The sequence below is a fragment of the Pongo abelii genome, chromosome 1, assembly GCF_028885655.2.
Source record: "Pongo abelii isolate AG06213 chromosome 1, NHGRI_mPonAbe1-v2.0_pri, whole genome shotgun sequence".
NCBI lineage: Eukaryota > Metazoa > Chordata > Mammalia > Primates > Hominidae > Pongo > Pongo abelii.
Window position 1 is genome coordinate 11453662 of NC_071985.2, and position 14107 is coordinate 11467768.

At 37.5% G+C, this 14107-nt stretch overlaps 1 protein-coding gene across 1 annotated transcript in view; it reads right to left on the reverse strand.

Annotated features, from left to right (window-relative positions):
* RYR2 (ryanodine receptor 2) overlaps positions 1-14107 on the reverse strand; it is a 786704-nt gene that overhangs the window by 49394 nt on the left and 723203 nt on the right. Inside the window, exons 83-87 of the mRNA XM_054561059.1 lie at positions 12298-12378; positions 11081-11169; positions 9538-9666; positions 4434-4538; positions 1472-1553 (exon numbers count right to left, since the gene is read on the reverse strand). Coding sequence (XP_054417034.1) covers positions 1472-1553; positions 4434-4538; positions 9538-9666; positions 11081-11169; positions 12298-12378 — 486 coding nt within the window. The remainder of the gene's footprint in view (positions 1-1471; positions 1554-4433; positions 4539-9537; positions 9667-11080; positions 11170-12297; positions 12379-14107) is intronic.

The following is a 14107-nucleotide window of genomic DNA, read 5'->3' on the forward strand; positions in this document are numbered from 1 at the left end:
GTGTGTATAGTTAGCAAACGGCAGATTCCTGAACTACAGAATCACAGAATGCTTTTATTCATTGAACAGAACGTGCTATATAACATAAAGACAGGCAGGAGAAGAAAGGGCACTGGTCAGAGGTCCACAGAGTCAATCTGAGAAGCAGTAAGCACCGTGGTGTTAAGAGTGTGGGATCTGGAGCCACATTGTTGGGTTTGAATCCAGGCTTAATGTGCTCAGCAACCTGGGCAGATTTCTTAGCCTCTCTGTACCTCAGTTTCCTCATTTGCAAACTTGAGATAATATTACCATCGAACTCATAAACTTGTTACTAGGATTAAATAAGTACTTAATTCAGTATCTGGCACATTATGAGGCTGGTTTTAAGTCACTGCCGTGGTTGCTGCTACTGCAGTTATTATTGTTGCTGTTTGTTTGTTAGTATTTAACCCAAAATTCGAATCGGGGCCATGCATGGAAAAATGGCTCCTGTGCTTAAAGGGTATAAAGTGGCTACTGTTGCCACCAACGAAGGGCTTTAAGCAGATGCTGCCACTTCAAAGTCCTAGCACGAGGCGTGACAGCTGCCTCAGTTAACTAAAGTGGAGTTATGCCATGTATGGCAGACGCGGAGAGAAAATAGGAAGAAGTTAAGAAAAAGTGATAGGCACCGTAATACCAAACATTTCTTAGTTGTTTTGGTTGTATTTATAGGATTCCACGGAATTCTCACATCAATCTATCATTTCCATTTTGCAGAGGAAGAAACTGAAAAAATGGAGATGTAGCTTGTCCAAGGGTCATACCGCCCAGAGGTAAGGAAGCCAGGATTTAAACTCTGGCGGTGGATTTGGAGCCCAAACTCTTAACTGCTACATTTCCTGCCAGCTACAGAAAAAAAAAAAAATGCAATAAAATAAGCTGGGAAGAAAAAAAAAGAGAAAATTAAAACTGAGGCTGTGGTGGGGAGAACAAGACTACCACTGCCAGCTGCCCTGGGGGACAGAGGCTTTCCCAGCAGTGCCACGGCTTTAAGAACCCAAAGGAGTGACTCTGTGGTCTTTTCAAAGCAGCAGCTTACACAGCTGGAGGTTATCCAAATGTGCAAAATCCCCACTGATTATGGAAGCAGCTTACACAGCTGATGGTTACCCAAATGTCCGAAACCCCCACTGATTATGGACAAACACACTAACAAATATTCTTTATAGACTGGAGAGCTTTTTAGGATATCATCACTATGAAATGAAAAGTGTTGTTATAAAGTACCACTATTTTCATTTTGTAGATATATAAACTGAGATATGCAGGATCTCCCTTTAAAAAAAAAAACTAATGTGAGAAAAGGAATAATAAGCCAGCAATAAATCCAAGGCATCTATCATATCCTAGTGTTATTTTATTCTATGCTACACTCTGATTCCATAAGCCCACGCTGATCCTTTAAATAAAATAATAAAGAGAACTTAAAAGTATAAATCAAAACTACCTTCTAGCATGGACAGCAACATGACCACCATATCCTTCTGCAGATCCATTAATTCTTTTAAAAGCTCAATTTGACTGGAATCCTGAAAATATTAACATTGCATTTGAGATAATACAAGAAAACTATGCAGCAATAACATCATACTTATTCTCACAAAAAGGATACTGCTCTGGCAATAAATAGTAAACCACTTGAAGCATTATGGAACTAAAGGAGGGCCAAATATTAAAAATAGTTATACTTTACAATTAAAAAGTATTACTGATTTCAACTCATGTTGTTTAAAGTAAATTATTTGTAGGCCGGGCACAGTGGCTCATGCCTGTAATCCTAGCACTTTGGGAGGCCGAGGCGCTCAGATCACCTGAGCTCAGGAGTTTGAGACCAACCTGGGCAACATGGCAAAACCCCGTCTCTACTAAAAATACAAAAATTTAGCTGGGCATGGTAGTACACACTTGTAGTCTCAGCTACTCAGGAGGCTGAGGCACAAGAATTGCTTCAGCCTGGGAGGCGGAGGTTGCAGTGAGCAGAGATCACGCCACTGCACTGCAGCCCAGGTGACAGAGCAAGACTGGGTCTCAGAAGAAAAGGAAGTATTTGTACCGACAATGAACATATATAGCAATCATATGAAAGAACCATAACAGTGGAATATTCTCCAATGCCAAGCAAGACTCAAGACCTTCTGCACATTTGACATCTGTCTATCTATCTTTTATTTGAAAAGCCTGCATTTTTTTCTTCTAACTTTCTAACTTCTTCTAGGTGCTATTATGTAAAAATCAACTTCATATAGAAGAAATATAGGCATATAAGCACCATAGAAGATAAACTTATAAATTTATTTGTTAGATAAATTAACCAAAAACCTACACAGGTATTACCTATTAGTACAACATTGTACTAATATTGTACAATGTATCTTATTTACCAATTTGATTAAGCTTTCCAGTATTACTCTGGTTAAAATTTTGTTTTTGCTTTGCTTTTGATTTTTTACCATAAAGAAACATTCTTTTTCAAAGACATATTGTGTCTAAACATCACTATGCTTAGCTATAGTCCCTGGAAATACGGATCATACTTACATCTGCACAACTTTACATCTCATCTATTTTTTAAACTGTTCTTTAAAAAATTTGTACAAGGCATTTTATTCAGATTTTGGTACATATGAAGCTCTGCAGCGTTGGGAGGATGAGACGTTTTCTTTCTAAATAGCTGTTATGGAAACATTATAAACCATGAACAAGCGCTAGGTAGCACCAGATGTTAATACCCTGATGGAAAAAAAACATCAGGATGAGAACTCTCTTGTGAGGGTCTACATGTGGTTCATATGTTGGTTTCCTTTACTTACCAAAATATCCCTAGTGATTAAATGAAAGACTGGAATTTCCCTATTGGGCTGAAGTCACCAATAACTCCATACTGACATTCTCTCCTTGACCAAACTCTAGCCAGGTACATCTGAGCCCTCTCCTCAACTTGGCCTCAACTTTGGTCTATAAAGACTTGAACAAACACTAACATAGTTTCTAAAAGTTCAAGACTGCATCTCTAGGATGAGCCCAGCCCTCCACTAAAGTACCTGCCTGGGAAAACTCCAGGCTGATAAAAAATTGACGGTTCCAGACAACATCTAAGGATAAGGACTCCGGAGAAAGAATCCTAACTTTGACAATTGCCAGTTAGCAGACATAGCTGGTCTAATCACATTTACACCAATGAACCTTTTGTAACTTTTCACTCCCCTGACTCTACTGAGCCCCTGCTCGCCCCTTCTCTAATCTTCATTCTCCCATTAATATTCCCAGTCACCTCTGTACAAATCAAATCGGGTTCAGTTCATGCTGAACTCTTTTTCCTTGTTGCAATAGCACTACTGATTAAAATCCGTCCTTACAAACCTGCACATTGTGCACATGTACCCTAAAACTTAAACTATAATAATAATAAAGAAAAAAAATCTGTCCTTATTCGTTTAACTAGTATCCAGCTTTGTTTATCTTTGACGTTAAGATGTATCCTTACCACTTTTACTAGCATCCAGCCTTGCTGATCTTTGACAATACATCCTGCATATTGTCATTTGCAGGCCTGAGGGATAGGCTCTTCACATTACTGCAGAGAAACAAGGCCTCAGGGAAGAGAGACCTGGCCCACACGGGTGGAACAAGTCATGACAGCTCAGGAATTAGAATGACAGCATTCTGTCTTTTAATCTGACATTCTTTCTTCTACCTGATCACCTGGCAAATACTCACACTCTGAAGGTCTCAGATTATACCATGAAAATTCACTGCATTGAAGAGACACATTCACAAGAACTTTTCTGTTTGTGGATCTTTTTGTTTCAAATGAAACAAATACAGCAGTGAGCAAGCAAGCTGATATTTTTCAATAGCCCTCAAGTTAACATTAAAACATGGTGGAAAATCTGCTTATAATCTTCATTTGCTTATCTGTATAATAGCTACTTTTTCTCTGTCACAAAATTAAATACACTGGTTATGGGTAAACATCGCCCTACTGGGAACATCTGCTTGTTTAAGACCCTATAACAAAATCATCTCCCTTGTAACAGATTATAAGACCTATTTCAATTATCTGTAAGGGGAAGGAAAATTCCAGTGAGCAATGGCCAGGAAGACGAAGCTTGTGAAACGTACAATGTTTGGGGACTCGACTGTTTCATTTGTCCATTACATTCAATTTCTTAATATCCATTGTCTCAAATTTGAATAATGACTCCTGTCTATTCTCAGGTTACATAACGTTTTTTATTTTTAAAAAAATTTAATGTAGAGCAAAACAGCCATGATAAAATGATCTTAAAAGGACAAGTGACAAAGTGATTTTAAAAAGATAATGTTCTAACATCAAAAAGCATGTTTAATTTGTGGATGATTACAGTCTCCAGTATGTCATTTAGGAGAGAGGAAGGTAGGTAGTTTACCTGCGACAGCTTCATCTGCATATGGGCAAACACATGAAGAAAGCCGACCACAGCATCCCACAACCTGCTGTGTGCCAAACTCTGTTGATTCCCAGTGCAAGGACCCTGGAGCATAAACAGACAAACGGCAATTATTCCTCATAATTTATTTGCCAAAACAAACTTTACAATAACAGGGGAAAAGCTGACTTAGTGCTGATGTATCTCACTGCTAGCATGTAATCTACAAAGATAGGAACTCAAAGTGAAAGAAGGAGATACAGTGATGATAATGACAAGAGATAAATACGTTCCTCTTTAAAACGTTTAATATATTCCGAAAAAAGTTTCTCAAGGATTTTTATATTCTGTGAATCATTTTTTTTTGTCTGGCTTTGATCTCCTCTATTTAGAGAAAAAAAAATAAGGTCTGGGTGTTTTGGCTATTAAGTCAAATCAATCAGTAGTCACTATTTCGTATTCAAAAGAATCTGAGAATATGCTTTAGATGAGAGGTGATTACCTCTTACTCCTAAATAGTAACCTGGATAAAGCATTCATATAGAGAAAAAAAAATCCTCTTCAACGTTTTCTTAATTGAACAACTGTTTTACAAATGGTACAACCATGGATGTGTTTTAAAAGAGTAATACTTGGTTATTAATTTCATGAATCCAGAATCTAAGACAATTGGAAGTGGTTAAAATAACTAATTGGGAGATCATTAGGCTGAGATGGCTCCAGTGTCTTGGGTTCCTCCCTAAGAAAATCAAATCCCAACTCAATGTAAATTTAAGCTTAACCAATCAGAAACTGCCAAATAACTTCTAACTAGAGAGTTCACCAGTCAGAAACCGCCAACTAACCTGTAACTAGGGACTTTCCACTTTTACCAATCACATTTCTTTTCTTGGAACGCCTTATAAAAGTGCCCCCACCTTTGGTGAAGTGCTGAGCCATTAGTGTTCTGGTATTGCTCAATTCATAAATAGTTGAATGCTCAGATAAACTTGTTAAGATGTTATTGTGCCTAAGTTTATCTTTTAACAAACCTAACTTTGTTCTCTTAGCTGACACTTCTGAAGTATCAATACTAGGGTGGATCTGCTGTAGCACACAGACTGTTTTCATGGAGCCAATTTCTATTTTCACTTTCCAATGAAAAAATTCTGCCATCATTCAGTTTCGTAAACTCATCTACATCAACCAGGAAAATAAATAACAGGGATTTTACTTAGAAAGGAAAAAAGTACATAAAATACTGTTCTTAACTTCAAATTCCTTCATTCCTTTAGGCAAATAACTTATAATAACTTTAAATTGCAGACCACATAAAAACATTTCAGATCTTATGCTAGAAACGAGTGACTGGAAGAGATGGCCCGATCCAAGATGTTGAAATAGAACTTTTTCCTGTCTCAGTATCTCTTGAGGCCCTACAGCTGAGATACTGACTATGTATTCTCATATGACTATGAGAATGACTGTCTACAAAAGCAGTAGACTCACTACCTGCAAAAGGGGTGACTAAAAATAGATCTTTCCACTCTAAGGCTATAAAGGAGTTGAAGTTGAAAAGGGGGAAACTTTGGAGGGGGTTCTCCATGTGCTGAGCCTCTCCATTTCGTTACTTCTGCATCCCCTTACACCAAGTGAGAGAAGAGGCTTCAGGAGAACCAGCATGTGAGCTCAGTTTCTGTCTTCTGAAGTTGGGTAGCGTAAGGTCTGGTATTAGAAAGTGTGACAGACAGCATATGACAAAAAAGATGTGTGTTTCTTATATGGACTACTCAGGAAGGGGCCATTCTGCCCCATCTGAAATCAGTCTGAAATGGTAACATAATTCCAAGGTGGATGGGGGCCACCAGATGCTTGAGGTCTGATTGAATAACTTTAAACTGGATGGGAAAAGAGTCATTTCCAGGCACTGGAGGACTAAGAGGGCCAGGCTCGCACGTTAGATAAAAAAATACAACGCACCACACCGGAGGGCCAGCTCCGTGGTGCACTCTGGGATTACATGTGCCCCGGAGGAGACCTTTCCTTCCCCATACCTCCTCTCTCCCACAGCTCCAACCCAGAGGAAGCCTGGGGTTAACCAGGAGGGGAAAGGGAAAGAGAGAGAGAGAGAGAAGAACCTTCGGGGGGAGAGTAAAAAAAGCCTAGATTGGACTCCTTCCAGAATGAACAACATCCAGATGGGAGTTCTTGCCTACACCCTCACTCCAGGTTTTCCAGCTGAAAATCAGGCCCAAGGGTAAGCAGAAGTTTTACTGAAATGAGACTATTCTTGTGACAAAGTGACTGACATGATTTTATTTATCTGAAAGGGCCCAGTGCACAAGATTCCTTCTAGTGGTAAAGAAATGGTCGACAGAGCAAGTCTGAAGGGACAGTGGTGAGAAGGAATCAGGTTATTTTAATCTGTAGGTCATTAAATCCAGCTCATTTAATGTACCAGATATAGTAGTTTTATAGTTTCCTTCATCCCTGGTTGTAATTAGTCCCAACTGGCTATTACAGCTCTGGTTTGAAAGCAATAGATCTTTAGGATTTTCCTGTGGTTGATGTTCAGTGTCAGCTTGGTATTCCAATGGCATATAAATTAGGGAGGAGGAAAAGTGCAAGAGGCGAACACTAGAAAGCCATTTTTAGGAAAATAAACTTGTTTTTTCTTCAAGTCAGAAATAATTTTCTTCCCGTGATAGTTAACGTTTAAATCAAAAGTTGAAGCATTACAAGGGGTTATGCTCTCCTGCAACCCCTAGGTGACCAAAAGTTGTTTGGCCAACCCTCATGTGACAGAGTCACAAGCCCAAAGCCAAAGTACCCATTTTTTCTTTTAAAACCTGAAACACACAGAATGTCCTTTCCAGGGCTTGCTCAACCTTAGGTCCTCAGCTTCTGGGAGCTGTAAACTCCCTAGCCTGGTGCCTTGCATTCTTTTTCTCATGATGTGTGTGCCTGCAACATGGAAAACCCTTGCTAACTACCAGAAGGACCTGTGCCAAGGACAGATCAAGCTTTCTCTTTTCTCAACAACTACCTCATGGTCTTACTCTAGGAACCTCGACAATACAACGTCCTCTTACTCAAACAATTCTTCCCCTTTTATTAAACTGGGGTTACAGTCTTATAGGTAATTCCATTTATTTCAATGTTGTTGGATCTCCCCCTTATATAACTTTCTATAGTTAGTAGAAGTTTGAATAACAAAGCAATACGCAATGCTGTAATCTAAAAGGCAGTCCAGAAGAAGCATGAAGCTAACGATAAGCTTATCTTCATAGTATCAATATTTATCAGCAGATATGCCACTAAGGCAAGCGTCTCTAAAATATATTTCCCTAAATGTAATGTGGTAACTTGGATTGTATCCCAGAATTTTAAAAAACAAAGAACATGAATGGAAAAACTGGTAAAATCTAAATAGAGCCTGTAATTTAGTTAACAGGATGTGCCAATGTTAATTTCTTAGTTTTGACAAATGTGCCATGAGTATATAAAATGTCGCATTAGGGAAAGCTGGGTGAATCATATACAGAAACCCTCTGTGCTACCTTTGCAACTTTTCTGAATACCTAAAATTATTCCAAAATACCTATTTCCGATATGATTGTTATTTTAAAATATGTCATATAAAAAATAAGTAACAAGAGAAGTTGCTTGTTACTTCTGTTTTTTGTGGGTTTTTTTTGGTTCTTATTGAACCAAGCACAATAAGCCATGTGACTTTATCCAATAGCCTTTGAACATTCGCATAGAAATCTGTGTTCTATGACAACACCTAATAAAGAGTTTTGCATATAGTAAGAGCTCAATGGATGCTTCTAGCTTTCGATACATTCAGGAATCTCAATTATTTTAGGAACCAAGAAATGCCTACTCTTAGCTGAAATGGTGGTTATGTTTCATTTGGAATATATTGTAGAAATCATCCTGATTCCCATTTCTGCAAAATCCACAGTGGCTTGCTAATGCCATCAGTCAATCCTGTGATTTATTCAGGATGTGACACATGAATGTTGTTGTGCTGGTATCATTCTAGGCATGCATGAGAATACTAAGGCAATAATGGAAGCCAGGAGAGGTAAGGAAGACTGTGAGTAGACCAAAACTGACTTAAGCTTTCACTTTGATTTTAAAGGAAACATTATTAGAATTATCAAGTGTGACTTTTCCATCTGGAAATGCTGAAATAAGGTTCCTCTTCCCCACCAAGGCAAAAAATAGAAAAAGTGCCATGCTTCCAAGGGACTGAATGCAGAGGCGAGTGAGCCTGGAGGAGGTCTTCCTACCTCTACAGCACTTACTCTTGGTTGGCTGTACTTGGCCATGAGTCATTTATTTACTCAAACTGCTGTAACTGTTATGCTCCTGGGATACAATTTATTTTTAACTTAACCTTTCTTCTCCCCACAAGCTTATGTTTAGTCTCACAAAGCCAATTATAAGTTTCTCCCTCCTGTTTTATCCTTATCATGGGGCACGTCAAACATAGTGAATGATTCAAGGTAACATGTCCACTGAGACAAGGCAGAAAGGAAAGATGACTGGTCATCAGCAAAGTTTTGCTGATTGAAGAAAAATCCAGAATTTTATAAAATCTTAAAAAAAAAATCTGAAGTTAAGGCTAGAAGCTTAGTCCAAGGAGAACATAAAACAAATCGACTGTAAAAAAAGAAAAGAATATGCTATCAGCTATTTGGAATTTTATCTATAATATACATATGCGATGTTTTCAAACACTCTTCTCTTTCTTAAGTTTCTATGAAACTTCTTCCCACTTTTAGTGGAATACCAGAAAGAATGGTTTAATGTTGTGCCTGCTCTCCCTTCCTTCCTTAATATTTACTAAATGCTTAATGTATATACCAGGCCCTGGAGGTACAATAGAGCTAACATCACAGTCCATGCCTCTAAGGAGTTAATCGTATCTCAACCTGCCAAGTGGTGAAGCAATTTCATTCCATATAAATTCACATCTCAACCTAATATTTTAATTGTAGCGATTTGCAAAGAAACTCAGAAAGGGGTCAATAGGAGATATGGAAACTACTCTAGACATACTGCGTTTTTCTATGGAATTCAGTGCTACAGATAGCAGCCGTGTTTAAATGTTTACCTGAATATACTCTGTAAGAGTGTTAAAGACTTGTTTTGCCACTTGGATAGCTTTGGAGAAATTCCGTTGTCCTTGTTCATCAATAACATCTTTCCCAGAGTAATACCAATAAAAGTCACTAATTGATTCCTGGGAAATAGAGACGATATTATTTATTATCAAGTCACATTCTAAAGTTGCCATTGACTAACCAGTCTTGGACTTTATGCCTGAGAAGTATTTTAAATAATAGATATGGTAGCAAACAAAAATATCTGTGAAGTAAATATCATTCTTCAATGACTTTCCTAAACATACAATATGGGAACCTCCTTCTTAGATATAGCTAACAACTGAAGAGAAGACAAGAAGAAGAAAACTTAACTTTAAAAATTACTGTCTGATAACCTTGAACTTCATAAACATAAGAATTCATTAAGACTGGAGCGTATTTATGCATGAGCAAAATTAGATGTTTACTATGTGAGCACAGAAAATAGATGAATCATGGAACAATCTTTTTTGGGGTACCGACATCTGGCTTCCATTTTCTCCAACAAAGCTAATAACATTGCATCAGTGAGAACTCGCTGATATCCATGGCTTTTGTGTCTGTCCCTGAGGAAACTGGTTGGATTGCTTGTAAATACTAACAATTGTAAACCAATATCTAAATAAGATCAATCTCTATAAACCAGATGTATTTAACAATAACATACATTTTAAAGATAATTTGGTTGGATAAGTAAATAATCCAATTTAGTTGAGCTGTGAACTACATTTGGGTTTTCAGACAATTTTTAAAATGACAAATGTGTTTTCAGCAACGCTTCTTGGTGTACTGACTTCAAAATGCACCTTCCCCCACCACATTAAGCTTTCAGTTAGAAAGAAAAAGTTGTGATTTTACACAAAGATTAAGGAATAAGCTGAAAGTCTGCATTTATAGTTTTAAAAATACTGTGCCTGGTTTAGCTTATAAATAAAATGAGGGGGAAAAAGTTGTACAGGGCTCTCATTATTTAAGAGGCCTACATCTTCAATTCAGTTTGATTAACGTTCTCAAATATAATTACAATATCAGAGATTTTTAAGCAATGTGGTGTGAAAATTTATGCAAATATTAGGACAGCTGAAAAGAACTGACCTTAGACTATCAAATTTAAGTGTACGGTAGTAGTTGCAAAGCCTTTCTTTCCTATTCCTACGAATGTTCCAAATATTCTTCCCCAATTTGTCTAACAACTGTAGAAGAAGGAGCAGAGTATAAAAGTGCTTTATAAAATGAAAATGACTTTAAAATACCATCAAGCTAAAAAAAACAGAGGCAAAAAAGTCTCTACTTACAGAAATAAAATAAGGAGCAAAAGTAGGAGGCAGGATCAGAGGCAGAGATAAGATAACAGCGGCTGTTTTGCTCTAAGAATTGCTGAGAGACTGTGATCAGAGATAAACTATCTCAAAAACTCTTTTCTAGTTATAAACCAAAACACATTAAAACTCTGCCATATTGCTTCAACATACCAACCCTTTTAATTTGTTACAAATATGGAAAGCAACATACCTGAACTCTCAGTAGGTAGTCTACAGTGGAGATAATTATGTTGACAGTTGTATTATTGCCAGTCTGAGTTCTCAGATAATTCTGAAAATCTATGCAAGATAAAAAAATGTTATTAATGCTTGCTCAGAAGTTCAAGTTGAGTTATTCTAAGAACTCCAAAAGCAAATGTTTTCTACGGCAAAATCATTGTAGGTTAGTGCAGTGTTTTTATCTAATAGTTTTAAAATGAAAATAATTTATATTTTCCATAAAAAGTGATCACCCCAAAAGTGTATCTGGGTGCTCCAGAGATGATCAATATTCAATTTTTTGTCTCAGATGTTGCTAATATCAGTTTCATTATTCCTATTTCTAGAGCTCTGGGCAAATGAATGACTGAAAAGTTGCTATCCTTGAGGCTATAAGAAGGAAATTATTTATTCATTAATCACTTGTTCCTCAGTACTGTGCAAAGTGCTGGGGTCAGCCAAGATAAAATTAAGATAGAGTTCCTGCCTTCAGGGGTGCACAAGCCTGGTAGAGAGTTAGATGTGTAAACAAGTAATGGAGATACATTATGTTAACTAGTACAATGAAGTATGTATACACTCAAGGTAAAGAGAAGTGGTGCAAAAGAAATAATGCTCTATATTACTCTATAACTATCTATTTATATGTTTTTCATAAATCATCTGTCTTTTTTTTTTTTTTATTGAGAGACAGGATCTTGCTGTGTTGCCTAAGCTCCAGTGCAGTGGGGCAATCACAGCTCACTGCAGCCTCAAACTCCTGGCCTCAAGCAATCCTCCTGTCCCAGCCTCCCAAGTAGTTGGGACTACGAGGACGTACCACCATGTCTGGATAATTTTTTAAATTTTTTGTAGAGATGGGGGTCTCGCTACGTTTCCTAGGCTGATACTGGACTCCTAGGTTCAAGCAATCCTCCCACCTCGGCCTCCCAAAGTGTTGGGATTACAGGTGAGCCACCACGCCCAGCCTCATGTGTCTTCCCTAACATCAAAACTATTGATAAGACTCAAGTGAAATGGCTATCCGAGGACTGTGAAAGCAGGGAAGCAATATATAAAACGTCCCAGTGCCCAATGCAGAGTCATGCTCTAGAATTATTTGTTGTCTCTAGAATGATGCATAATTGGAACTAACAGGCTCTTGTTATTACTGGCTTGAAAACATTATTTATGCCTTAGTAGCATCAGAAGTTCTGGGGACTCACAAACCTGAGCTGTGTCCCTCACAGAGTAGTTGCAGGAATCGGAAGAGGTCACAGGTGAACTCATCGTCCTGCAGAACCTTTTCTCCTGCGGGAAGTCCAGAGGGATCAAACATTACCAACCACCCCAGCCTGTCCCTCCCTTTCTGTCCCCACCTCCGTACAACTTGCATGTTGATCTAGCATTGTTCTGAACCAAAAACAGTCACAAGTCATAGCCACTTTTCTATCTGAAGCTCATAAGATCATGCGCTTTGCAGATAGAGGCACTTTTTCTTTGTAAGAAAAGAACGTTTGAATTTTAAAACTCAGACTTCTCTGTTAAAAGTAGCAGCATGGGTTTGGCAACATTTTACAAATGACCTAAAGTCTTAAACTTTGCTTTTTTCTTTCTTTATGTTCTTGTATTTGGCAAGGTGTACATAGAAGGGACCTTTTTCCGCATCTCTCACACGTGTTAAATTTGCTTTGTACCCGGATTATGACCAAATGATTCAATGGAAAGCATTCTGTGTATCCAAAAAAGCAGGGCCAAGAGTTTCTTTTATTAAAGAATAATTCATGGATTTTTGTGAAAGCCGTAAGTCACTAGAAAATTGTTGATTAACTTGTTTTAATTAACTTTGTTATCAGGTTGTCTACTGAATAAAAAAAGGAAAGATTTCTGAAATCTAATATAGAGATGTGACCGGTTTGAGCATTACTTCCATAGGAGGAGGAAATGGCAAACAGCCTTAATTCTAAATGTGAAACCAAAAGACAGACTTTGGTGGCTCGTGATGTGAGAGCTAAAACTAATAAAGAAAGGTGAAAAGAAAGGCATCCCCTAGTTACAGAAGTTTCTCTGCATCATCCAACACTAACAAATATTTTTGGGGCAAGGAGAAAACCTCAGAGAAGGGCTCAGTTTACTTGTATTTCAATTTAAAGGTATATGGATCACAAGTTACTTTGAAAGCAAAAACACAAGGAAAGAAACAAACACAGAACAGCACCACACAAATGAAGCTGATTTTCAAGACAGAAAGTGTCCGTGGAGGGGAAAAAACAGTTCCACATTACGAGCAGCTGCTCCAAAATCTAAATTTGTTTAGAAAACAAAGTGACAAAAAAGCCAGTGAATGAATGGACTTACATATTTAAAAAAAAAAAAACAACAAACTTTTTACAGAATGGAAATACTTTGGGCTGAGAAAGAAAACGATGCAATGATCGTATGTTTACTTTAAGTGAAATTATGAATGATCACAGTGACAGAGAGCTGATGGACTTACCAGTCCGCAGTCTGTGACTTTCAAAGTGAGAGGCTTCATATAATGGTAGGGTTAGGAAGCAAAACCATTTTGAAAACTAATATAAACATTAAAAAAAGTACATAAAATCACTGTACTCATTTCCCTGTTAGCCCACAAGATATGAAATTTGGTGACTATGCTAAAATCACCAAGTATGCAAATCAGATGTGGCAAGTTCAACTGTTATAGGCACATTGTTGCGTTGAATCTCCCATAGTTGGCTGATAAGTCCATTCCTCAGTGTTTAAATTCACGATAGGATAGGAAACAAAAGGGAGAATGTTTTAGGCAAATAAAGGAACTAAACTCTTCATTGGTGATACTTAGTACCATTTTCATGAGTCACCTTAATCAGAAGAGTCTTTAAAGTGATATTTACATCAAAATACTATGAGTTCGTTACATAGGCTTATTGATTCTTTCCCTGTGAGCCCATCTGCAATGTTTTTTTTTTTCCAAAAAACAATTCAATAAACCATGTACACACTTTAAGTGTTCATATATTCAATGTGAAAGAAGTAA